The sequence below is a fragment of the Scyliorhinus canicula genome, chromosome 13, assembly GCF_902713615.1.
Source record: "Scyliorhinus canicula chromosome 13, sScyCan1.1, whole genome shotgun sequence".
NCBI lineage: Eukaryota > Metazoa > Chordata > Chondrichthyes > Carcharhiniformes > Scyliorhinidae > Scyliorhinus > Scyliorhinus canicula.
In genome coordinates this window covers 155642108-155670070 of record NC_052158.1, presented here as the reverse complement: position 1 = coordinate 155670070, position 27963 = coordinate 155642108, and the positions used below count along the sequence as shown (strand labels likewise).

Sequence of the window (27963 nt, the reverse complement as noted above, 5' to 3'; positions counted from 1 at the left end):
CTGTGAAGCAATGGCCCGTGTCAGTGGTTTGGGGGGGGGAGGCTGCTGCTGTGCCCAGCCACCCGCTCAATGAGCAGCTCCAGCTTCACCACAGCCTCGCTGCTGTCTTGCTGACTGTGGCGGAGGGGAGAGTTCTCTCCAACGCGTGGAGTGGATGCATTTCCTGACCAGGGTGCCTCGGGAGGAGCCCCAAATAGACTGGGAGGGAGGCTACTTCTGCCCCCATGTGGCTGTCTTTGTCCTCTTCTATTTCAGCTGCATGCTGATTGTCCTGACCACTTACAGCTCCTTCTTACAGGTAAGACTCGGGCTTGAGGGCAGAGGGAAGAAGCAGGCGCCTCTCTCCGTGCACAGACAAACTGGGAATCATTGGCAGGGATTGCAAACCCCTCCTGGAGCTGAGCGTTCACCCCCTGCACACTGCTGTGACCGAGGGGTTTGAGAGAAAGAGCAGCAGTCACTGAAAAGAAAAACAATCTTCTTGTGAAAAACATTTGTTAATGATATGAAACATTGCAGATGGGTGTTCAGGGGAAAACTCTGATGTGCCCTAGGCAGTGAATTGTGAGGACAAGTGATGAAACCGCCCAGAATAATATTAATCTTTATTAGTGTCATAAGTAGGCTTACATTAACACCACAATTAAGTCACTGTGAAAATCCCCTAGTCACCACATTCCGGCGCCTATTTGGGAGAATTCAGAATGCCCAATTCCCCTAACAAGCACGTCTTTCGGGACTTGTGGGATGAATATATTTTTTGTATCCTGTAAAGAAAATTGTGCAATAAGAAACAATGCTGTGAATATCTGTACAAATTGTAACGAATTGTACAAAGCCAATTAATCAGTTTGATTCCCGTAACAGCCTCCCCGAACAGGTGCCGGAATGTGGCGACTAGGGGCTTTTCACAGTAACTTCATTGAAGCCTACTCGTGACAATAAGTGATTTTCATTTCATTTTTTCACATTGTCAGGTGGTTTATTAACATTCAAGTTCTGTTTACTGAGTGATTCATGTAGATTCGACATGGGAAAGACTGGTGTCCGAAGTTGTACTTTCAGTGGGTCTCGCCGATTACTTTGAAAAAGCACATCCTCTGCTGACTTGACAATGTAGGATCGCGGTGTTGCTTGCCTGAGTACTGTGGCTACAGCAGACCATCCTCCTTCAGGATTTCTCAGTCTGACGGTGACATCCTTCATTAACGGTTTTAGCTGAATCGCATGCTGATCACAATATTGCCTTTGTTTGTTACGTTGCTGTTTGATCATGTTGAGTACATACGATTGACCAGAATCCCTGAGTTGAATCGTAGGTAACGTCGTTCTAACATTTCGGTTAAAAAGCATCTGAGCCGGTGATAGCCCTGAGCTTAATGGTGATGCTTGGTAAGAAAGCAAAGCCAAGTGGATATCGGATTGCCAGTCATTCGCCTTGTGTATGAATTGCTTGATAACATGCACGCCTTTCTCAACTTTCCCATTAGACTGTGGAAGTGCGGACTCCAGGTCACATGACAAAAGTTAGCCCGCATGTTAACATAAACATGGTTTGCACTGAGTGCTGAACTGGTTGCATTTGAGTGCTACAGTGAGAGTTTGGTGACTGAGGGAGTTTAAGGGTTCATTTTTTATTTAAAGTCTAGTATTTCTTTTATTTAGTTAATTAACTTTAAAGTTGCTGTTTGGTCTATAAGAAGGTGAATTTTGAATCAGCTTTAAACAAGGTTCTACTTGTAGGTACTTGCAGCTGAAGCTTGTTAATTAGTTAATTGGATTAGGCCAGTTTTCAGAGGCTAGAGTCACAATATAAATCTGAGCTAGTGACAGTGCAGACTTTGTTTCCACTGAGTGCTGAACTGGTTGCATTTGAGTGCTACAGTGAGAGTTTGGTGACTGAGGGAGTTAGGTGAGGAGGGAGTAAGGTGCTCCTTACATTTCATTTCCTATATTTATCAAAGAGCGTGAAGGGAGCCAGGAGTTTAGCGTACAGCTGACTGGAAGCAGAGTCGGAGGGCGGAGGTCCAGTTGGTCTTCGGGGCAGCTAATTCTGTAAAGTAAGAGGGGATGGAGGCTAGGGCAGTTGCATGCTCTTCTTGTAGGATGTGGGTGGTGAGGGATACCACGGGTGTCCCCGCTGACTATACCTGCGGGAAGTGCACCCAACTCCAACTCCTCAGAGACTGTGTTAGGGAACTGGAGCTGGAGCTGGATGAACTTCAGATCATCCGGAAGGCAGAGGGGGTTATCGAGAAGAGTTACAGGGAGGTAGCCACACCCAAGGTACTGGACAAGAGTAGCTGGGTTACAGTCAGGGAAAAGAAAACTAACAGGCAGACAGTGCAGGGATCCCTCGTGGCCATTCCCCTTCAAAACAAGTATACCGTTTTGGATGCTGTTGGGGGGGATGACCTACCGGGGGAAGGCCCCAGCGGCTAGGTCTCTGGCACTGAGTCTGGCTCTGGGGCTCAGAAGGGAAGGGGGGAGCATAGAAAAGCAATAGTAATAGGAGATTCAATGGTTAGGGGAATAGATAGGAGATTCTGTGGTCGCGAGCGAGACTCCCGAAAGGTATGTTGCCTCCCGGGTGCCAGGGCCAGGGATGGCTCGGATCGTGTCTTCAGGATCCTGAAGGGGGAGGGTGAGCAGCCAGAAGTCGTGGTGCACATTGGTACCAACGACGTAGGTAGGAAAAGGGGCGTGGATGTAATAAACAAGTTTAGGGAGTTAGGCTGGAAGTTAAAGGCCAGGACAGACAGAGTTGTCATCTCTGGTTTGTTGCCGGTGCCACGTGATAGCGAGGCTAGGAATAGGGAAAGAGTGCAGTTGAACACGTGGCTGCAGGAATGGTGTAGGAGGGTGGGCTTCAGGTATTTGGATAATTGGAGCGCATTCTGGGGAAGGTGGGACCTGTACAAGCAGGATGGGTCGCATCTGAACCAGAGGGGCACCAATATCCTGGGAGTGAGGTTTTCTAGTACTCTTCGGGAGGGTTTAAACTAATTTGGCAGGGGAATGGGAACCGGATTTGTAGTCCAGCAATGAAGGAAGCCGATATTCAGGACACCAAAGCGTGTAGGACGCAGTGGGGAAGGTAACACTGACAAAGGAGAGTACTTGCAGGCAAGGAGATGGGTTGAAGTGTGTATACTTCAATGCAAGAAGCATCAGGAATAAGGTGGGTGAACTTAAGGCATGGATTGGTACTTGGGACTACCATGTGGTGGCCATCACGGAATCTTGGATAGAAATTCTATGCTCGGTTTGAGCAGGTAACCAACAACCCGCTATCAAGTGCCCCAGCAACCCATAATTCACCCATACCCACCATCACAGTTTGCGAAGTCAGATCGGCCTTCCTGAAAGTGAACCCACGGAAGGCGATGGGCCCGGACGGGATCCCTGGTCGTGCACTCAGAACCTGCGCGGACCAGCTGGCAGAGGTATTCACAGACATCTTTAACCTATCCCTACTCCACTCCGAGGTCCCCACCTGCTTCAAGAAGACCACCATCATACCGGTACCAAAGAAGAACCAGGCAACATGCCTCAATGACTACCGCCCGGTGGCCCTGACGTCAGTTGTAATGAAGTGCTTTGAGAGGCTGATCATGAAGCGCATCACCTCCATACTCCCGGAACGCCTTGACCCACTTCAATTCGCATACTGTCGCAACCGGTCCACATCAGACGCCATTTCCCTGGCCCTACACTCATCCCTAGAGCATCTCGAAAACAAGGACTCCTACATCAGACTCTTATTTATTGACTACAGCTCCGCCTTCAACACCATAATCCCAGCCAAGCTCATATCAAAGCTCCAAAACCTAGGACTTGGCTCTCCACTCTGCAACTGGATCCTTGACTTTCTGACCAACAGACCACAGTCAGTAAGAATGAACACCAACACCTCCTCCACAATAGTCCTCAACACCGGTGCCCCGCAAGGCTGCGTACTTAGCCCCCTACTCTACTCCCTGTACACACACGACTGCATGGCAAAACTTGGTTCCAACTCCATCTACAAGTTTGCTGACGATACGACCATAGTGGGCCGGGTCTCGAACAACAACGAGTCTGAATACAGGAGGGAGATAGAGAACTTAGTGGAGTGGTGCAACGACAACAATCTCTCCCTTAATGCCAGCAAAACTAAAGAGCTGGTCATCGACTTCAGGAAGCATAGTACTGTACACACCCCTGTCAGCATCAACGGAGCCGAGGTAGAGATGGTGAGCAGTTTCAAATTCCTAGGGATGCACATCACCAAAAATCTATCCTGGTCCACTCATGTCGACGCTATCACCAAGAAAGCACAACAGCGCCTTTACTTCCTCAGGAAACTAAGGAAATTTGGCATGTCCACATTGACCCTTACCAACTCTTACAGATGCACTATAGAGAGCATCCTCTCGGGCTGCATCACAGCCTGGTATGGCAACTGCTCGGCCCAGGACCGCAAGGAACTTCAGAGAGTCGTGAATACTGCCCAGTCCATCACACGAACCTGCCTCCCATCCATTGATTCCATCTACACCTCCCGCTGCCGGGGGAAAGCGGACAGCATAATCAAGGATCCCTCCCACCCGGCTTACTCACTTTTCCAACTTCTTCCATCGGGCAGGAGATTCAGAAGTCTGAGAACACGCATGAACAGACTCAAAAACAGCTTCTTCCCCACTGTCACCAGACTCCTAAATGACCCTTTTATGGACTGTCCTCATTAACACTACACCCTGTCTGCTTCATCCGATGCCAATGCTTATGTAGTTACATTGTATATCTTGTGTTGCCCTATTATGTATTCTCATGTATTTTCTTGAATTCTGTTCAATTCCCTTTTCTTCCCATGTACTGAATGATCTGTTGAGCTGCTTGCAGAAAAATACTTTTCACTGTACCTCGGTACACGTGACAATAAACAAATCCAATCCAATCCAATCCAAAAGGGGCAGAAATGGTTGTCGGAGGTCCCTGGTTATAGATGTTTCAATAAGATTAGGGAGGATGGTAAAAGAGGTGGTGGTGGGAGGCGGGGGGGGGGGGGGGGGGGGGGGGGTGGCATTGTTAATTAGAGATAGTATAACAGCTGCAGAAAGGCAGTTCGAGGGGGATCTGCCTACTGAGGTAATATGGGTTGAAGTTAGAAATAGGAAAGGAGCAGTCACCTTGTTGGGAGTTTTCCATAGGCCCCCCAATAGCAGCAGAGATGTGGAGGAACAGATTGGGAAACAGATTTTGGATGGTGCAGAAGTCACAGGGTAGTGGTCATGGGTGACTTCAACTTCCCAAACATTGAGTGGAAACTCTTTAGATCAAATAGTTTGGATGGGGTAGTGTTTGTGCAGTGTGTCCAGGAAGCTTTTCTAACACAGTATGTAGATTGTCCGACCAGAGGGGAGGCCATATTGGATTTGGTACTTGGTAATGAACCAGGGCAGGTGATAGATTTGTTAGTGGGGGAGCATTTTGGAGGTAGTGACCACAATTCTGTGAGTTTCACTTTAGTAATGGAGAGGGATAGGTGCGTGCAACAGGGCAAGGTTTACAATTGGGGGAAGGGTAAATACAATGCTGTCAGACAAGAATTGAAGTGCATAAGTTGGGAACATAGGCTGTCAGGGAAGGACACAAGTGAAATGTGGAACTTGTTCAAGGAACAGGTACTGCGTGTTTTTGATATGTATGTCCCTGTCAGGTAGGGAAGAGATGGTCGAGTGAGGGAACCATGGTTGACAAGAGAGGTTGAATGTCTTGTTAAGAGGAAGAAGGAGACTTATGTAAGGCTGAGGAAGCAAGGTTCAGACAGGGCCCTGGAGGGATACAAGATAGCTAGGAGGGAACTGAAGAAAGGGATTAGGAGAGCTGAGAGAGGGCATGAAAAATCTTTGGCAGGTAGGATCAAGGAAAACCCCAAGGCCTTTTACAAATATGTGAGAAATATGAGAATGACTAGAGCGAGGGTAGGTCCGATCAAGGACAGTAGCGGGAGATTGTGTATTGAGTCTGAAGAGATAGGAGAGGTCTTGAACAAGTACTTTTCTTCAGTATTTACAAACGAGCGGGGCCATATTGTTGGAGAGGACAGTGTGAAACAGATTGGTAAGCTCGAGGAGATACTTGTTAGGAAGGAAGATGTGTTGGGCGTTTTGAAAAACTTGAGGATAGACAAGTCCCCCGGGCCTGACGGGATATATCCAAGGATTCTATGGGAAGCAAGAAATGAAATTGCAGAGCCGTGACAATTATCTTTTCGTCCTCGCTGTCAGCAGGGGTGGTACCAGGGGATTGGAGAGTGGTGAATGTCGTGCCCCTGTTCAAAAAAGGGAATAGGGATAACCCTGTGAATAAACAGGCCAGTTAGTCTTACCTCGGTGGTAGGCAAAGCAATGGAAAGGGTACTGAGGGATAGGATTTCTGAGCATCTGGAAAGACATTGCTTGATTAGGGATAGTCAGCACGGTTTTGTGAGGGGTAGGTCTTGCCTTACAAGTCTTATTGACTTCTTTGAGGAGGTGACCAAGCATGTGGATGAAGGTAAAGCAGTGGATATAGTGTACATGGATTTTAGTAAGGCATTTGATAAGGTTCCCCATGGTAGGCTTATGCAGAAAGTAAGGAGGCATGGGATAGTGGGAAATTTGGCCAGTTGGATAACGAACTGGCTAACCGATAGAAGACAGAGAGTGGTGGTGGATGGCAAATATTCAGCCTGGAGCCCAGTTACCAGTGCCTTACCGCAGGGATCAGTTCTGGGTCCTCTGCTGTTTGTGATTTTCATTAACGACTTGGATGAGGGAGTTGAAGGGTGGGTCAGTAAATTTGCAGACGATACGAAGATTGGTAGAGTTGTGGATAGTGAGGAGGGCTGTTGTCGGCTTCAAAGAGACATAGATAGGATGCAGAGCTGGGCTGAGAAGTGGCAGATGGAGTTTAACCCTGACAAGTGTGAGGTTGTCCATTTTGGAAGGACAAATATGAATGCGGAATACAGGGTTAACGGTAGGGTTCGTGGCAATGTAGAGGAACAGAGATCTTGGGGTCTATGTTCATAGATCTTTGAAAGTTGCCACTCAAGTGGATAGAGCTGTGAAGAAGGCCTATGGTGTGCTAGCGTTCATTAGCAGAGGGATTGAATTTAAGAGCCGTGAGGTGATGATGCAGCTGTACAAAACCTTGGTGAGGCCACATTTGGAGTACTGTGTGCAGTTCTGGTCACCTCATTTTAGGAAGAATGTGGAAGCTTTGGAAAAGGTGCAAAGGAGATTTACCTGTTGCCTGAAATGGAGAGTAGGTCTTACAAGGAAAGGTTGAGGGTTCTAGGCCCTTTCTCATTAGAACGGAGAAGGATGAGGGGAGACTTGATAGAGGTTTATAAGATGATCAGGGTAATAGATAGAGTAGACAGTCAGAGACTTTTTCCCTGGGTGGAACAAACCATTACAAGGGGACATAAATTTAAGGTAAATGGTGGAAGATATAGGGGGGATGTCAGAGGTAGGTTCTTTACCCAGAGAGTAGTGGGGGCATGGAATGCACTGCCTGTGGAAGTAGTTGAGTCGGAAACTTTAGGGACCTTCAAGCGGCTATTGGATAGGTACATGGATTAGGGCGGAACAATGGAGTGTAGATTAATTTCTTCTTAAGGGCAGCACGGTAGCATTGTGGATAGCACAATTGCTTCACAGCTCCAGGGTCCCAAGTTCGATTTTGACTTGGGTCACTCTGTGTGGAGTCTGCACATCCTCCCCATGTGTGCGTGGGTTTCCTCCGGGTGCTCCGGTTTCCTCCCACAGTCCAAAGATGTGCAGGTTAGGTGGATTGGTCATGATAAATTGCCCTTAGTGTCCAAAATTCTATGATTAACCGAGGACAAAAGTTCGGCACAACATCGTGGGCTGAAGGGCCTGTTCTGTGCTGTATTTCTCTATCTAAATGACAAAAAGGAACCAGGAATCACCCATAGTCACCAGTAACACATACAGTCCCCCTCCCCCCAACCCTCCCAGCCCCCCCCCCACCCCCCCCCCCCCCCCCCCCACCACCACCCTACTGTTTGATGTAATTCAATTCTCAAAAGTGCATAATGAATAATGCCCATGAATTGTAGAACCCCTCCATCCTTCCCCTCAATTCACATTTGACCTTCTCAAGAGTCAGGAATTCCAGCAGGCCCCCCCCCGCCACGCCAGGGCACAGGGTGGAGAGGTTGGTCTCCATCTCAACAGGATCTGCCTTCGGGCGATCAACGAGGCGAAGGCTACAACATCTGCCTCCGCGCCCGTTTCCAACCCCGGCTGGTCCGACACCTCGAATATGACCTCCCGGGGGCCCGGGTCCAGTTTCACGTGCACCACTTTAGAGATTACCCTAAAAACCTCCTTCTAGTAATCCTCCAACTTTGGACAGGACCAAAACATATGGACGTGGTTTGAGGGGCCTCCCCCACAACGTTCACACACATCTTCTACCCCCCTCAAAGAGCCCTTGTAAGGTGTGCTCTGTACATCACCTTCGGCTGTTTCAGCCCCAGCCTCGCACACAAGGTGGAGGCGTTCACCCTCCAAAGCACCTCATACCAGAACCCCTCCTCCATACCCTCTCCCAACTCTTCCTCCCACTTTCCCTTAATCCCATCCAGCGGTGCCTTCTCCTGTTCCAAAATAGCCCCGTAAACCGCCGATACTACCCCCTTCTCCAGACCCTCTGTCGTCAGCACCTCCTCCAGCAATGTGGAGGCCGGCTCTACCGGGAAGCTCTGTATCTCCTTTCTAGCAAAGTCTCGAACATGCATGTATCTAAATATTTCCCCCTGCTCCAGCCCATGCTTCGCTCCCAGCTCCTTCAATCCTGCAAACCGAACCCCAAGAAACAAATCTTTTAGTGTCCTAATTCCTTTCTCCTCTCCGAAAATTTCCATCTCACTGCTCTGGCTCAAATCTATGGTTCCCCCGAATCGGCATTTCCCTTGACCCTGCCCCCCAACCCAAAGTGCTGATGAAACTGCTTCCAAATTCTCAACAAAGCTACTACTACCAGACTCCCTGAGAATCTCCCTGGGGCCGTTGGGAGCGGCGCTGTCGCTAGTACCTTCAATCCCGACCCCCTGCACAAACTCTCCTCCATTAACCCATTGGGAGTCAACCCCTCTGACCCAGTTCCGCACCTTCTCCACATTCACCGCCCAGTAATAATATATCAGGTTCGGAAGACCCAAACCCCCTGCCTGCCTTCCCCTCTGTAGCAGCACCTTTCTAATTCTGGCCACCTTCCCTCCCCATATGAACGAGGCAATCATCCCTTCAATCTCTCTAAAAAATGTCTTTGGCAGGAAAATCGGCAGGTATTGGAAAATAAACAGTAATTGTGGCAACACGTTCATTTTAACCGCCTGTACCCGACCAGCCAGTGACAGAGGGAGACCATCCCACCTTGCCAGATCAGCTTTCACTCTCCCCACCAAACTAGAAATGTTGTACCTTTGGTAAATATAGGAAATGTTGGAGCCCCCCCCCCCCCCCCCCCCCCCCCCCACTCCTGAGCAACCTGCACCCCCAGGACATTTTCCCTTGCCGCAGCCTCTCTACGGAGCTGACCCGCCAACATACGGCCCACCTTCTCTCTATGCTCGTAAACTGCCCCCCTTGCTCGCCTCAATTGGCGCACCGCCTTCCTGGTAGATAGTCGGGCAAAGCTCGCCTGGAGTTCCTTCCTCTTTTCCAACTTCGCTGGGTCCCCAGCTTCTGCATAACTCCTATCTACATCCAACATCTCATCTATTACCCTCTGACATTCCAACCTCTCCTTTTTGTCCACCCCTCACCACTGCCTTTAGAGCCTCCCAGACAACCGCCTTCGACACCTCACCCGTGCAGTTGAAACCTACATATTCCTCGATTACTTTTTCAATTTTGACACAGAAACCTCGGTCCCCCAACAGTCCCACACCTAATTTCCACCCTGGTCACTGTACCATCCCCTTCTCCAATATCATATCCACCCAATGCGGAGCATGATCTGATATTGCAATTGCTGAGTACTCCGACCCTTCGACCCCAGCCAGCAGCGCCTTCCCCACCACAAGAAAGTCGAACCGCGAGTACACCTTATGGACCGCTGAGAAAAACGAGTATTCCTGCTCCCTCGGGTGCAGAAACCTCCAGGAGTCCGCCCCTCCCATTTCCACCATTAGCCCATCCAAAGCCTTCGCCCCCCCCCCCCCCCCCCCCCCCCCCCCCCCCCCGCTCCCCGGACGGGATCGCGGCCGTGACGTGTCCAATTTTGGCTCCTGCACCAAGTTCCAGTCCCCCCCACACTACAAGATGGGGATGGCCCCAAACACCTTCTTCGTGAATCCCACATCGTCCCAATTGGGACCGTATACACTTACCAGCGCCACCCGCCTCCCCTCCAGTGCCCCTGTCACAATCACATACCTACCCCCCCTGATCTGCCACCACCTTCTCCACCTGGAAGCTTTTTGCTGACCATTACCGCTACCCTCTCGAGCCCTTCCGTCAAATCCAGAATGAATCACCTGACTAACCCAGGCCTTTTTAAGTCTCACCTGGTCCTTCGCCCTCAGGTGAGTCTCGTGCAGCATTGCTGCATCGGCCTTCAAACTTTTAAGATGTGCCATCACCCTTGACCTCTTGACTGGATCTCCCAGCCCCCTCACGTTCCACATGACTATTCTAACTGGGGTCTCTCATCCCCCCCCACCCTTCTTATCCATCACCATCATACCACCGGGCCCTGCCCCATGAGCCTGACCCGTCCCTTTCCATTATTAACATCGAATCCCCTCCCAGAACCCCCCCCTGCAATTCCCCTCGAAAGAATCTCCCCCAGTATCGATCCTCCCCTCCCCACCTGCTCAGCTCATAGGCCCATCGAAGCTGCTAGCCAGGCTCCAATGTCCGTACTCCTCCTCTCACCTCACCTCCATTCACTAGCCAACTCGAGTTAGCTAGTGCTTGTCCCCCTGCAAACCCCCCCCCCCCCCACCCCCAAGGCATCCCCTCCCACTCAGTCCCAGAAGAAAAGGAAAACCAATGTAACCCATATAATTCAATAAAATAACATATAACCGCTGCAACAAAAAAAAGGGAACAAAGAATGCCAATCAAACCAAACAAAAACTTAAACGCTATAACGATGTGAAGTCAACTAAGTTACAATACTGGTCAATGAAAAGAAAGTTCTAACATTTATACATTTTCCAGCTCCCCAATCGCAGTCCACGATCTCTCTTCCAGCTCCACTCCTCACTTCTGTCCCAGGCCTTCGGCCTTCACGAACGCCTCAGCCGCCTCCACCGTTTCAAAATTAAAATCTTTGGCATGTTACATCACCCTCAGCTTTGCCGGGTATACCATACCAAATCGCAGCCCCTTGTTGTACAGTGCTGCCTTCACTCGGCTAAACACCGCTCATCTCTTCGCCATCTCCACCGTCACGTCCTGTTATATCCGAACTCCAGCACCAGCCCACTGCACCTCCTGCTTCTGCTTCGCCCAGTTTAACATCTTCTCCTTCATGTGGTATTTATGGAAGCAGCTAATTACTGCTCTAGGCGGCTCATCTACTTTGGGTTTCGGCCTTAACGACCGATGAGCTTGGTCCAGTTCATACCGGGAGGGGTCCGCACCCTCCCCCATCAATTCTGCCAGCCTCTTAGCGAAGTACCCACTTGGCCTTGAACCCTCTGCCCCTTCGGGCAAACTCACAATTCTCAGATTGTGCCGCCTCGAGCGGTTCTCCAAGTCCCTTGAGCTTTGCTCGGAGTCCTCTGTTGACCTCCGCCATCCTCCGCAGCTCGTTCCCCCATCGAGGTGAGCTGGTCGCTGTGCTGTGACACGGCCTCCTCCACTTCCTTCATCTTTTTACCCTGTTCTCTCACCTCGGCCGATGTCTTTGCCACATCCACCCTCACCGGGGCGATTGCCTCCTCCACCAATGATCTCAGTGCGACCGCCATCTCCTTCCTCAACGCCTCCAGGTGCCTCGCAAACTGCTTCTCCAAGTCCACAGCCATCACCTCGGTCATCCTCTCCACTGTAAGCAGTGCGGCTCCACCATGCGGTCCGGCCTTCCGCCATCTTGTCATCGCTTTTACTGGTCCTCTCACTCAACGGCGAACCTGTGTTATCTCCCTTCTTCACTGCTGCCTTTGGCATCCTTTAACGACTTATTATTTTCACCCTACTTTCTTCAATCTTAAAATAAGTAAATATAAAAAATTAAAAACAATTTTTTTTTCATCAAAAAAAAATCTCTTCCCCCGGAAACGGACTTCGAACTTCTCAAAATCCATTTTCAGCGGGGGCCACCAGATGTGCTCTGCTCCCCCTCTACATCAAGTTCTGGATTCGGGCCTTGCCTCGTGTCAAGCTCCACCCCCGCCTCTCACTTCGGGCTCGATGCCCCCTGCTCCTCCTGCCGCCGGTCACTCCCACGGGCTCCTTACCGGCTCCAAACCGTCCTGGCCGGACCCGACGCCCATCCCTCAGGCCCCAAAGGCCGAAGAAATCTGCTTTCAAAAAACAACGGGGAAACCCCCGAAAAAATACCGGGATATCGCTGACTGGCGAGAGCCTCGTCCGAACACGGTCACTCCGCTCGCGAGCGCCACCGAAAGTCTCGTTTCTGATTCATCTTTTTTTTAAATTTAGAGTACCCAATTCATTTTTTCCAATTAAGGGGCAATTTAGCGTGGCCAATCCACCTACCCCGCACATCTTTTGGGTTGTGGGGGTGAAACCCCCGCAAACACAGGGAGAATGTGCAAACTCCACACGGACAGTGACCCAGAGCCGGGATCGAACCTGGGATCTCGGCGCCGTGAGGCCACAGTGCTAACGGCAGCGCCACCGTGTGCCCCCCATTCCTCATGAATTTTGGCCTGGATTCTCCACTAACCGGCGGGGCGGGGGGTCCTGGCGTACCGGAGTGCCGAGAACCACTCCGACGTCGGGCCTCCCTTTAGGGGCTAGGCCCGCGCCGGAGTGGCTCCCGCTCCGCCGACCGGTGCCAACGGCATTTGGCGCCCCGCCACCCTGCGTCGGGGCTGGCCGAAAGGCCTTCGCCGGTCGGCGTGAGTCCACGCATGCGCCGGAGCATCAGCGGCCGCTGACGTCACCCCGGCGGATACGCGGTGGAGGGGGTCTCTTCCACCTCCACCATGGTGGAGGCCGTGGCGCGGCAGAAGAAAAAGAGTGCCCCCACGGCACAGGCCCGCCCGCCGACCGGTGGGCCTCGAACTGTGGGCCAGGCCACCGTGGGGGCACCCTCCCGGGTCAGATCGCCCCGCCCCCCCCCCCCCCCCAGGATCCCAGGGCCCGCTCACGCCGCCTGCTCCCGCCGGCACCAGAGGTGGTTTAAACCACGTCGACGGGAGAGGCCTGACAGCGGCGGGACTTCGGCCCATCGCGGGCCGGAGAATCGCCCGCGGGGGGCCCGCCTCCGCCACCCAGGAATCGGCGGGGGCGGGGTTTACGAAGGCCTCGGGCGATTCCCCGACACTGCGGGGGGTCGGAGAATTCCGCCCCTTGCGTAGCATCTCTGATCTTAGACTCAGCGGAATGACAATCTGATCATTGCGTAACAATAGTCCATCCACTACTGTCAATTCTGTCTGTCAAAGTAAAAAACTCACCACTATTCTTAGAATTCTCCCTATACCAAAAAAAGGTCAGGATATTCTAAATGGTGAACTTGGATTCTCACTCCCTGATTCTCACTCCCTGATTCTCACTCCCTGATTCTCACTCCCTGACTCCTACGCAGATTTAGGTGGGTGCTATTCAGGTCAAACTACTGTTTCAAGTTATCCCCCGGCATAACCCTTCTCTTCATAGAAGAATTTTATCTACTTACCACTTAGTAGCATCGATCCTGGGTCCCGCGTTGCTAAGTAAGTAAGGTAGACTTTGTAATAACCACTGTTTCAGGTTAAAACTTCAAGTTCTTTTATTATTATTTTTTCTTTTAAAAGATAAAATCACTGTCTTTACAGAAAAGTAAAAAGATCTTGCTCCTGGATTCTCCGGGTTGGATGATCAGACCTTCCTGGGCCTCCTTGACAATCTCTCTTCTTTATCTGTTGGTTTTCTCCCGGTGTTTTGCTGTTCTGCTCGGTTTTCATATTCTGTCAGTCCCATGTACCGAAATCACTCTACAAGTTGAGTGAGTGCCTGGCTGAGAGCGATTCAGGATATATATCACCCTTCCAACAGCCTTGCTGATTACATGACATTATTTTAAAGTATTTTCTTCTGCTCCTTAACGCAATACCCTTTCTGTCCATATGATTCCACATCTAGTTTCCGTAATGTCTAACATGTGTGCCTTCATGTTAAGCTTGACCTTGGTTTGTCAGATCACTGGCAGGGAGGCACCCTGCTAATTATACTGTCGCATTCCAGCCTTTCAATCCCTTATCTTTTTTAAGCATTGTATTTTCTTGTATTCCTAAATGTTTCAAGTTACATTCTTCCCTTTTTACAATTTTACAAAAAGGTGTTGACTGCTTGTTTGAAAAGAAGCGGTTAGCTGTGGCGAATTGTCCCATATTAAAATCAACTGTTCTCTCCAGATTTACACTTTTAACTGGTGTCACTAAGTTTCTATCATTCACAAATACATTTTATTTCAAGTAATTCAAACTAAAGATTGTTGCAATTCCAATCAATTACTTGCTAAACGAATTAACCTCTATTAAAGGGTAGAAAACTCATTCCTTTCAGGTAACTTAAAACTTAACTTTTTTCTCAAACTTTCTCCGACTTGAACTAAAGGTATCAGGTTACAGCAGGAGCTGCTTCGTTATCTCAAGGCCTGTGTGATAACGGCTGTCTGCATTCTAAAGAACTTTTGTCTGCAGTTAACCCTTCGAAGGACTTCTGCTTTATCATTTTTTAGCATTTCATTAAATTTACGTTTGTAGGATCTTTTCTGTTACTTTGCTTTTCCTCATGTTCCTTGTGTTTTATCATCAGACCCTCATGTTTCAAATGACATCTTTCACATTTTTCTTAACACTGTGAGATCTGATACTGTGGCCACCGTCCGTTTGGCCAACCAAGCTGGAGGTGCTGCATCACTGAGCAAGGTCGCATCTTTTTGCGTCTCTTGACAATTTTGTTGCAGCTTCTCATCAGGTGCCGGAAGGTTCTCCGTGCATAACTGCGTTTGCGCTTCGATGTCTCCAATATACACTGGTGGTGAACTTTCAGTGTTAATTGATCTTGACAACGTGCCAGCTATGATGAGGTCCTTTCCTGGGTAAAGTCATACCTCCTCAACTTCATCATAATGCATTGTAGGCGAGGGGTCATGTCATTCAAGTTTTTGTCTATTATGTGGACTAACGGTCTGTGATCCGTTTCCACTATAAACGTAGGAAGCCCATACACATAGTCGTAGAATTTCATTATTCTTGCGAGCAGCGCAAGACACTGGGGGCGATTCTCCGCACTCACGACGGTGCGGAGAATAGCGGGGGTCGTAAATTTTTACGGCCACGCTAGTCTGACGCCCTCCCGCTAATCTCCCCCCCCCCCCCACGCCCGCCTCCCGATACGAATCGCTGCCCGCCGTTTTTTTACGGCGAGCAGCGATTCTCAGCTGGCCGATAGGTCGAAGTCCAAGCCTTTTACGACCGTTTTTAGGAACGTCAAACACACCTGGTCTGACCGTTCGTAAAAACGGCCGTAAAGTTGGGATCTTGGGAACCATGGCACCGATTGGCACGGCAGTACCACGGCCGTGCCAAGGTTGCCATGGGCCCGCGATCGGTGGGCACCGATCGCGGGCAGCGGGTACTTACCCCGCGCATTCTTTGTCCTTCCGCCGCCCCGCAGTATCCATTCGCGGGGCGGCTGAGGGGCATCCCGGCCCGCGCATGCGCGGGTTTTGCGCAAATGCGCGATGACGTCATCCGCGCATGCGCGGGTTGGAGTCTTCCAATCCACGCATGCGCGGCTGACGTCATGTGACGCGTCAGCCATCGCAAACTCTGGCAAGCGGGCTTAATGAAATTCGTTAAGCCCGCGATGCCGGAGTTCACGGCCGCGGCATGCTAGCCCCGACCGGGGACCAGAATCGGTCCCCGGTCGGGGGGGGCGGAGGCTGGCGTCAAACCCGCCCGTTTTTGACGCCAGCCTCACGATTTCTCCAGGTTTCGGAGAATCTCGCCCACTGTTTTTCAATTTGTGCATACCTGCACTCTGTGGCAGTCTGATTGATCATTTTCTCAAACGAGCGATGTGGTCTTCTTCTGTAGTCGATATATGGGGCAGCACGGTAGCATTGTGGATAGCACAATTGCTTCACAGCTCCAGGGTCCCAGGTTCGATTCCGGCTTGGGTCACTGTCTGTGCAGAGTCTGCACATATCCTCCCTGTGTCTGCGTGGGTTTCCTCCGAGTGCTCTGGTTTCCTCCCACAGTCCAAAGATGTGCAGGTTAGGTGGATTGGCCATGATAAATTGCCCTTAGTGTCCAAAATTGCCCTTAGTGTTGGGTGGGGTTACTGGGTTATGGGGATAGGGTGGAGGTGTTAACATTGGGTAGGGTGCTCTTTCCAGGAGCCGGTGCAGACTCGATGGGCCGAATGGCCTCCTTCTGCACTGTAAATTCTATGACTATGATATTATGTCAGCGACATGGACTCTTCCACCATCGATACCTTCAGTCATCAGCTCCATTATTCTGTGAACGATTTCGGAAGCAGAGATGATCTCAAAAGGCATGCGGTTAAAACAGAAGCGCCCAAATGGAGTATTGAACGCACAAAGCAATTTACTTGAATCATCTAGCTGCATCTGCCAGAATCCTTGTGAAGTACGAGTTTAGTAAAAACGCGAGCATTCGCCATCTCGCATATAATCTCTTTACGCTTAGGGAGAGGGTAATGTTCCCTACGAATATTCTTGTTCAGATCTTTGGGATCCATACAGATTCTGAGATCGCCTGATGGTTTCTTGACACATACTAGGGAACTGACCCAGTCAGTCGGCTGCATGACTCTGGAGATGATTCCTTGTGACTGTAGCCTTCCTAGCTCTAATTTCAGCCTCTCGCTACTGGTTCAGCAAAATCTTATATTGTTAAGGTAAAGTACCCATACCTCGAAATACGTCAGGGTATTCTTGAAGTAGCTGCTGGATCTCATTGTCCAGTCGTGATGTGTCTTTGGTATTCATGAAAATTCTTTGGGCAAGGGGGCAGCACGGTAGCATGGTGGTTAGCATAAATGCTTCACAGCTCCAGGGTCCCAGGTTCGATTCCCGGCTGGGTCACTGTCTGTGCGGAGTCTGCACGTCCTCCCCGTGTGTGCGTGGGTTTCCTCCGGGTGCTCCGGTTTCCTCCCACAGTCCAAAGATGTGCGGGTTAGGTGGATTGGCCATGATAAATTGCCCGTAGTGTCCTAAAAAGTAAGGTTAAGGAGGGGGTTGTTGGGTTACGGGTATAGGGTGGATATGTGGGTTTGAGTAGGGTGATCATTGCTCGGCACAACATCGAGGGCCAAAGGGCCTGTTCTGTGCTGTACTGTTCTATCAAGCTGCATGTCCTTGCAGGCTTGGGCACCTAACAGCGAAGATTTCTGGTTGTCCACGATCTCAAACCATGGTGCTTTATTGACCTTCTTATTTGCTACGTTTAAATGGCACAATCCTCTTGAAGCAATCCGGTTGCCATTACAGTCTTTCAGCCGACATGCAGCAGGTATCATCTCGTGTTCCCGTGTAATCGATGCAAGATCTTTGTTTGTCATTAAGTTGGCTGAAGCCCCAGTGTCAAGCTTGAACAGGATTGGAAAGTTGTTGACTTGCACTGTTGGGGTCCATTCACTGTTGGAGTCAATGACATTTATTTGATGAGGAGCCTTGATCGTTGCCTGAAGTTTCTCTGTCCTGTCAATAATTCCTCCGAAGACAGTGTTCTCCAAGGAAAAGTGATCTTCTTCGGCTGAAAAGTCTTGCTCTGATTTGTGATTCTCCGTTGTATCAATACTGCGAACATTGATGTTGTTTTGCCTTGGTGTCGGAGAGTGATATATCGTTGCAGATTTGCATTGGGAGGCAAAGCGATTGGGTTCGGAACATTTCAGACATTTACTCCCCTGAGCAGGGCATTTCCCCTTTGAGTGGGCGTCGCCACAGCGGTAGCACGTCATGACATCGTCTCTCTGATGCATAATGCACGTTCGCGCATGTGCAGACTTCTTTTCTTGAGGCTCGCATTTTCGAGCGAACTGCGCATGTCCCGGGTTGGAGTGTGCGCACGTAAGATAGCTGCCATCCGAAATGTGCTTCTTTGCTGCCTGCATTTTTACACTCTCGACCTTCTGCTGGATTTTCGAGCCCTTTTCACGGCGATGAAACTCCAGATATTGATTCTTGCTTTGTTCATGAGAAATACATTTCTCAATCGCGATTTTAAGTATTAAAGCGTTTTGCCTAAATCATGCTTCCCTCAAACATTCATCACAAAGTCCATATTCAATCTGATCCCTTATCAGCGAGCCATGCAAATCAGTGAAGTTACATGCCAGTGTTTGCAACTTTAAGTCAGTGACAAAGCTTGTGATTGGCTAGCCATGTTTCTGCAACCTTCTATGAAATCTAAATCGTTCCAAGATCTCATTACTCTTCATCTGGCAGTGGTCATCAAATTTTGCGATTCTCATTAAATTTGCTTTGGTCCTCCCCTTCAGAGAATATTAACGAGTTGTAAATTTCAATAACCTTGTTATCTCTTTCTCCAGAGTGACAATCGGGTCACTCTGGTTTGTTGAGGCCTTCTCAGTCTCCTCCATGGTGCTCTCCTGGCTTCCAATCGCCCCTCCGCCTTGTCCAGGGCCACCTGCAGGTCGGCGACCACCACCCTTACCGCTGCCTGGATATCAGACCTTGTCTGCTCTCTGAGTTCTCTCAGTTCTCTGGAGAGAAGCATTCTCCAACCACTCTCTGGTGAGGGGGGGAGCTCCCTGTCCTTGCTCTGGTGCAGCCCGAGTTTCATCCCCTCGTGTGTCTGCCGGCTCAGCCACTTGCTTCTCCTGGCTTTTCCCATTTTCCGTCTCTTTTCGGCCCCTGGATTTGCTGTTTCCTAGCCCCTGCAGGGAATACTTTCTTTCCTGGCTATTTCGAGTCAAAGAGCCTATTTTCAGGTTTGTAGGAGGCGAGCCGCCTGATGGACGACTACTCAGCACATCCCCATCACCTGGTCCAGGGGACAGTTTCAAGGTTTGTGAGTGAAACAAAAGTTAGAAACTGTGAGGAGGACATTGTGGAACTTCAGAAGGACACAGACAAGGTAGTGAAGTTGGCAGACAGGTGGCAGATGAAGTTCAATGAGGAGAAGTATGAGGTGATACGTTTTGGTGAGAAAAACATGGAGAGACATTATAAAATAAAGAGTAAAATTCTTAAAGGTGCGCAGTTGCGATGCAGTACACCCAGAGAGACCCGAGTGTGAGGGTGCAGAGATTATGGAAGGTGACAGGACAGGGGGAGAGGGCGATTAATAAAGCAAATAGAATTCTGGGCTTTATTAATAGGGGCAGAGAGCAGAAGAGCAAGGAGGTTATGCTGAATTTATACAAGACACTAGTTAGATCTCAGCTGGAATATTGTGTACAGTTCTGGGCGCCACTCTATAGGAAGGATGTGAACACATTGGAGAGAGTGGGGGAAGAGGTTCACAAGAATGGCTCTAGGGATGAGAAACTTCAGTGATGAGGATGGATCGGAGAGGTTGGAACTTTTCTCCTTGGAGAGAAGAAGGCTGAGAGGAGGTTTGATAGAGATGTTCAGAATCATGAAGGGGCTGGTCAGAGTAAACGGGGAGAAACTGTTCCCCCTCGTAAAAGGATCAAGAGCGAGAGGGCGCAGATTTAAAGTGATTTGCAAAAGAAGCAAATGTGATGTGAGAAAAAACTTTTCCACACAATGCGTGGTTCAGGTCTGGAGTACACGGCCTGGGAGTGCGCTGGAAGCAGGTTCCATCGAGACTCTCAGGTGGGCATTAGATGATTATTTAAATAGAAGCAATGTGCAGGGGAACAGGGAAAATTCAGGGTAGTGACACCAAGCATTCTGCCCATTTGGAAAGCCAGTGTTGGCATGATGGCCAAATGCCCTTCTTCTGTACCATAACAATTCTGTGATTCTACGATTAAAACTTGTCTTCTCAGCTTTTGAGGCCACAGATTGTTCTTGTATCTTGTCTAACCGATTACTTGCGGACTGTGACAGGTGCAGACATAAGGAAATAAATGGTGATGAATTGAATGATTCCTCAATCTACCACTAGCGGTTATAATCTTGTTAAAGTTACAAAACAACACTGCTACCTCACGGCGCCGAGGTCCCAGGTTCAATCCCGGCCTTGGGTCATGGTCCACGTGGAGTTTGCACGTTCTCCCCGTGTTTGCGATAGTCTCACCCCCACAACCCAAAAGATGTGCAGGGCGGGCGGATAGGCCATGCTAAATTGTCCCTTAGAATCATAGAATCATAGAATTTGCAGTGCAGAAGGAGGCCACTCGGCCCATCGAATCTGCACTGGCCCTCCAAAAGAGCACCCCACCCAAGCCCACACCTCCACCCTATCCCAGTAACCCCACCCAACCTTTTTGGACACTAAGGGCAATTTATCATGGCCAATCCACCTAACCTGCACATCTTTGGACTGTGGGAGGAAACCGGAGCACCCGGAGGAAACCCACGCACACACGGGGAGGATGTGCAGACTCCGCACAGACAGTGACCCAGCCGGGAATCGAACCTGGGAACCTGGCGCTATGAGGCAACTGTGCTACCGTGTTGCCCCTTAATTGGAATTTTTTTTTCAAGTTACCAAACAAGCAGAAGGAGAGCATTCAGCCCATTGCGCCCTGTGTTTGTCCTCTAAATGAGTTGCTTGTTTATTCCCACTTTACCCATAACTGTTCCTTTCTCCGCTCTCAAAACAAAAAGTGCAGGTATTGGAAAAACATCAGATTGGTCAGCATCTGTGGAGAGAGAACAAACAAATAAAAGTTGTCAAATGTAGAGATTGCTGTTAGTCCTGGACCATGTGTGTTTCCCATGCTATAATGAACTCTCTCCAAAAGGTGATAAATGTCACTAAAACTGATTGACTACAATCACATTGCTACTTCCAGCATCTTGCCATCTACAAATTGGCCACCATGTGTTCTACATTACAACCGTGGCTACTTATCAAAAGTATTAAAATATTTCACAACTTTAGGATGCCAGGAAGCGGTTTACAGTCAGTGACGTACTTTTTGAAGTTTGGTCGCTGTTGAAATGTAGCGAGACATGGCAGTCAATTTCACACAGTAAGATCCCACACACAGCAATGTGTGGTTGCAGGGAGTGCTTCTATATATATATATATATATATATAAATGTAAGCCATTCCATCTGTTTAATTTACTGGACCAGAGAGCAAAAGGATAGAAAATGTATTTATATGATGCATTTCACAGCCTTGGTGTATACTGGAGCACTTACTTCACAGCCACTGAATTACTTAATTGCGATGATGTGGAGATGCCGGCGTTGGACTGGGGTGAGCGCAGTAAGAAGTCTTACAACACCAGGTTAAAGTCCAACAGGTTTGTTTCAAACACTAGCTTTCGGAGCACAGCTCCTTCCTCAGGTTAATTGCAGTCACGGCTGGAATGTCAGGAAACATGGCATACTGTTTGTGCAGAGCAAGATCCCAGAGTAATAACTGAGCCGCTTTCATTCGAATCGATCAAGGATTAAACCACAGCTCATCCCTCATTACTGTTTAACCTGTGAGCAACTTGAGTTGCTACCAGGCTGTATGCCAAGCTGTATTGGGTTTGTTGGTTTCCTTTGGCCAGGTGAGATGGATATGGAATGGGCGCTATGTTAAATCAACCACAGTCCACCAAAATGTGCCTGCTCCATGCACCCTCTGCATGTCCGTACCTCTCCCAGCCTCGGCTCCTGTCCTGAAGGAGGTGAATGTGAAGGTCAATCAATAAAAACACACTGAAGTTTCACCATTGATTTCCAAAGGATATTGAGCAGAAAATGCAGGAATACAGTTCAATCAACGACACTTCAACCTTGCTCTCTGCCTGAGCAGATTTGCATGTTAATCACTGCACTCTTTTGGAATCGTGTATCTCAGTAATTTGAGGTGTGACGTGTGCTGAGTTGGGTGTGGATTGGGGAGGAACAGGTATTGCCGATCCTGTGGTTTCTGAAGCTCTCCGTCCACGGGGGTGTTTTCCTCACCTCCTGTCTGGTTCTGTTGTTGATTCAATGATAGAAATTGATAGAATCCATGGAAGAATCCCTACAGTGCAGAAGAAGGCCATTCGGCCCATCAAGTTCCGAAAGAGCACCCACTCCCCCGCCCCATCTCTGTAACCTTGCGCATTGATCATGGCCAATCCACCTAACCTGCACGTCTTTGGACAGTGGGAGGAAACCGGAGCATCCGGAGGAAACTCACACAGACACGGGGAGAATGTGCAAACGCCACACAGTCACCCAAGGCCGGAATTGAATCTCTGTCCTTGGTGCTGTGGGGGAAAATTGGAATCATCCAGCAGTGAGTTGTGTTATTGCACTAGTTTGGGCTGCCATTGCTCCTGCCTTGGGCTTTCTGTATATACCAGTACACCTCTCGCTCTGGGAGCACCGTCTATACAGTGAGCTGTCCTCTTCTGATATAACCCCATGTATTTTCTATGTGGGACAGCAGTGCTTGGGAGGATCCACATTGCCACCTGGTGGTCAGAGATCACAACTACCTCGTGACATGCTAACATAGCAAAATTCAATTGGAAAAGTTGACACAGCAATTAACAATGGTAAATGTTAACAGAAAAACATGAACAAAAATTGTGACAATAAGGATGATGTATGAATATTATAAAGCTGGTGAGAAAATTCTACTTGCTAGAAATACATAACAGCATCAGATTAATGTTTAATATATGTTACAAGATCTGCACCCACCCAAAACAAAAACCTGTCTTCTCCCTTTAGAGTGAGCAGGTGAAATACCTGGAGCATATTTCCATTTGTTTTTCTTCTTATTTCATCTGACAGGTTTGATATTTGAAATTCTGCACTGAAATGTAAGATTGTACATGTGTCTTTGTGTAGATTTTCAATGGTGTTCGCACCATTCTGAAGAGTTCCCGGAGGACTCAATCAGTGGGTAAGTGTTTGAAGAGCTTTCCGTGTCACAAGTCACGTTAGTGGGTGAATCACAGAATTTATACTTACTAAAAACGCGGGATACATTGGGAATGAACTCTCGCTGAAATGTAGCTCATGCAGCACTTAGCAAGGAATGCTGTGCGGGACACACGCCCACATCTTCATGTTTCACCCCATCGGCCTCCATTCCAAAGGGTCATCCCCTGCCACCTCCAATATGATAGAAACAAAACAGACAAAATAGAAGCAGGAGGAGGCCATTCGGCCCCTCGAGCATGCTCCGCTGTTCATTACAATCATGGCTGATCATCAAGTTCAATACCCTGACTCCCGCCTCCCCTCCCATATCCCTTGATTCCTTTAGCCCCAAGAGCTATATCGAATTCCTTCTTGAAATTACACAACGTTTTGGCCTCAACTACTTTCTGTGGTAGCGCATCCCACTCTCTGGGTGAATACATTTCTCCTCACCTCCCTTATCGTCAAACCGTGACTCCACCACCACCGGGAACATTCTGTCCAAATCTATCCTGTCTAATTCTGGTGGAATTTTGTAAATTTCTGTGAGATCTCCTTTCACTCTTCTAAACTCCAATGAATATAATCCTAACAGACTTCGGCTCTCCTCATACGACAGTCCCACTACCAAACACATCTTTCCCTCCCCTTTCAGCATTCCGAAGGCACTATTCCCTCCGTGATGCCCTGATCCACACCACAATCACCCCTACCAATCCCTCGCCTATAGCACCAGTCCATGCAAGTGTAGGAGATACAATGTCTGTCCTTTTATCTCTCCTCCTCCCACTATCCAAGCCTCCAGTCACTACATCCAGGGGAAAGAACAATTTATTTCGCACTGAAGCCTCCTGAACACCGGAAAAATAAACTCCGATTAGGTGACCACTTTGCGGCACACCTCCGTTCAGTTTGCAAGTGCGACCCTGAGCACCCCTCCTGCCCACTCTGACATCTCTGCCCTTGGCCTCTTGCACTGAAGCTCAATGCAAGCTCGAGAATCAGCACCTCATCTTTTTGATGAAGCACACCACAGCCTTCCAGACTCCACATTGAAGTTCAGCGGTTTCAGGCCAGCGCCCCTGCCTCCTATTCTTCCGATGCAGTTGTTGCTATTTTCCCAATTCACAACTCCTCCGGAACCATCTCTAGTTTCCATGACCATCTCCTTTTGGCTTTGCATCATCATCCCTGCCTTCCAGCCTATCACAGACCCTCTCTCTTTCTTATCCTGGCTCTGTATTTGCTTAAATCCTGTTCTATCTCTTAACTTGACCCAATTCCTATGAAAGGATGTGAAACATTAATTCTGTTCTTCTCTAAACAGGTGCTGCCGGTCCCATTGAGTGTTTCCACCATTTGCTGTTTTTATTTTGGGTTTCCAGCAGCTGCAGCAGTTTGTTTTTATCGACACATTCACATTGCACACACAACATTTACACACACACTCACACACACTCTTGCACTCACACACACTCTCTCACACACTCACTCACTCACACTTTCCCACACTCACTCACTCTCACACACTCTCACACTCACACTCTCACACACTCACACTCTCACACACACACACTCACACTCATACACACTTGCACACTCATACACACTCGCACACTCACACCCTCACACTCTCACACACTCACTTGCACTCTCACACACACTCACTCACACTCACTCACACTTTCCCATACTCACTCACTCGCACACTCTCTCACACTCACACACACTCACTCACACTCACTCACACTCACTCACACTCTCGCACTCACTCACACACACACACTCTCACACTCTCTCACACTCTCACGCTCACACACACTCTCACACTCACTCACACTCTTGCACTCACACACACTCACTCACACTCATACACACTCGCACACTCTCACACTCACTCACGCTCTCACACTATCTCACACTCACTCACACTTTCCCACACTCACTCACTCACACAATCTCACACTCACTCACACTCACACTCTCACTCGCACACTCACACTCACTCACACTCTCACACACTCTCATACTCACTCACACACACTCTCACACTCACACAATCTCACACTCACTCACACTCTCAATCTCACACTCACACACTCACTCACACTCACACTCTCACACAATCTCACACTCACACTCTCGCACTCACTCACACACACACACTCTCACATTCTCTCACACTCTCTCACACTCTCTCACACTCTCTCACACTCTCTCACACTCTCGCACTCACTCACACTCATACACACTCGCACACCCTCACACTCACTCACACTCTCACGCTCACACACACTCTCACACTCACTCACACTCTCGCACTCACACACACTCACTCACACTCACATACTCTCGCACTCACTCACACTCATACACACTCGCACACTCTCACACTCACACTCACTCACGCTCTCACACTCACTCACACAATCTCACACTCACTCACACTCACTCACACTCACTCTCACTCGCACACTCTCACACTCACTCACACTCTCACACACTCTCATACTCACTCACACACACTCTCACACTCACACAATCTCACACTCACTCACACTCTCAATCTCACACTCACTCACTCACACACACTCACACTCTCACACAATCTCACACTCACTCACACTTTCCCACACTCTCACTCACTCACACACACTCACACAATCTCACACTCACTCACACTCACACTCTCACTCGCACACTCTCACACTCACACTCTCACACACTCTCATACTCACTCACACACTCTCACACAATCTCACACTCACTCACACTCTCAATCTCACACTCACACACTCACACTCTCACACAATCTCACACTCACTCACACTCTCACACTCTCACACTCACTCACACTCTCAATCTCACACTCACACACTCACACTCTCACACAATCTCACACTCACTCACACTCTCACACTCTCACACTCACTCACACTCTCACACTTACTCACATCTTCACACTCACTCGCACAGTCACTCACAGTCACATTAAAGCAGACACCCCATTATCTGTACAAATGTCATGCACAATAAATGGGATTAAGTATTATTTTGTAGCTGCCAGACAGGGCTCAGTGGGTAACAAACGTCTCTCCGGGTACGAAGGTTGTGGGTTCAAACCTGCCTTTTGAACACTTGAGCAGATAATCCTAGGGGCTGGTTTAGCACACTGGGCTAAATCTCTGGCTTTTAAAGCAGACCAAGGCAGGCCAGCAGCACGGTTCAATTCCCGTACCAGCCTCCCCGAACAGGCGCCGGAATGTGGCGACTAGGGGATTTTCAGAGTAACTTCATTGAAGCCTACCCGTGACAATAAGCGATTTTCATTTCACTCGCGTGCAGGGTTGAAGCTGTGTCTTTTGGGTGAGATGTTAATAGGAGGCCCCGTTCTCCCTCTCGCGAGGTGGTGTAAAATCCAATATTTTGTTGAAGAGCAGAAGGAAACCCTGGTTTCCTGGGTCAGTATTTATCCCAAAATAAACACCGCTTTAAAAATTGACCTGGGTGTTTATTATTGTTTGTGGGATCTTGCTGTGTACAGACTAGCTGCTAAATTTCTGCATTTCAATGACTGTGAAGGCTGGAGGCTGGGAAAGTTGCTATATAAATGCAAACCTTGGTTTTAAAATTAAATTAATTGGGGCAGGAAACTTGCAGTTACAACGCATCCTTAACATAATGAAATGTCCAACACCCTTAACAAGACACCAAGTCACTTAAGATGACCAAAGGCTTGGACAAAGGTAGTTTTCAAGGAGTGTTTTAAAGGAGAGAGGTGGAGGGGTTTAGGGATGAAATTCCAGTGCTTAGTAACCAGGCAAGAGAAGGCACGGCATCTAATTATGTATCAATGAAGACTGGGAATGGCTATGAGGCCAGAATTGGAGGAGCACATATATCTTGGTGGGTTAGAGGAAATTACAGATATAGGAGGGGAGGGGGTGGGGGGTGATGCCTTGGAGAAAAATAAGGAAGAAAATGGTAAAATAGAGGAGGAGTTGCTGGGCCGGGAGCCAGGGTAAATTGCAACCAATAACAACCTCTTCCTCTTTGCTGTTTGCCACAGAATGTGATTCAGGTGCTCCACAAGGCTCCCTGTTGCTCCGCCCTCTGGCCGCACTGAAGAGGAGGGTCGGAAGCATGCTGGGGGCAGTCTTCAGACGATGGGGCGACGGGAAGGGGCACAGAAGGGTCCACTACCCGCTGGAGCGGACGGTGCCTCCCTCAAATACGCAACTGAGGCACCTAAAGGCAGGCAGGCATCACAGGAGGCAACGGTCCCAATACCCCCACTCATCCAGCGGTGAGATCCTGTGTTACATGCCTCACAAAACGCTGTCTTACCCTTACGCCAATCAGACCGCAATAGAAATCTTCAAGTTTAGGGGCTTCAACCGCGTGGACGTGTGGAAGACCAGGTACAGCCGGTCTGGCTATAGGTTTGTACGGTCAGGTGGAGAGGCAGGCTTGAAGACAGCAGTTAGCATTGCGGCCATTGAAAACAGACTCGAGGTGGAACACAGGCTGTCCTCTCCATTTCGCAGCTACGGAAGAAGCCGTTTCAAGCAGCCACAATGATATTAAAACCCCACCCAGGCCAACAAAGAAATGGGAGCGGGACAGTAGAAGCGGAAATTTCTAGGAGATTATAAAAAAAATCGGAAGATATGAGAATGTGGAGCCTTTTGTGTTTCTATGCAATAAAGAAAATTGAAATTC

The 27963-nt window shown here is 49.0% G+C and overlaps 1 protein-coding gene across 1 annotated transcript; it reads left to right on the top strand.

Moving 5' to 3' along the window:
• LOC119976559 lies at window positions 1-27963 on the top strand. The gene is made up of 3 exons (XM_038817145.1): window positions 1-298; window positions 23167-23221; window positions 27311-27963. The coding sequence occupies exons 1-3, from the start codon at window positions 155-157 to the stop codon at window positions 27820-27822; spliced, it is 711 nt and encodes a 236-aa protein (XP_038673073.1). The 5' UTR covers window positions 1-154; the 3' UTR covers window positions 27823-27963.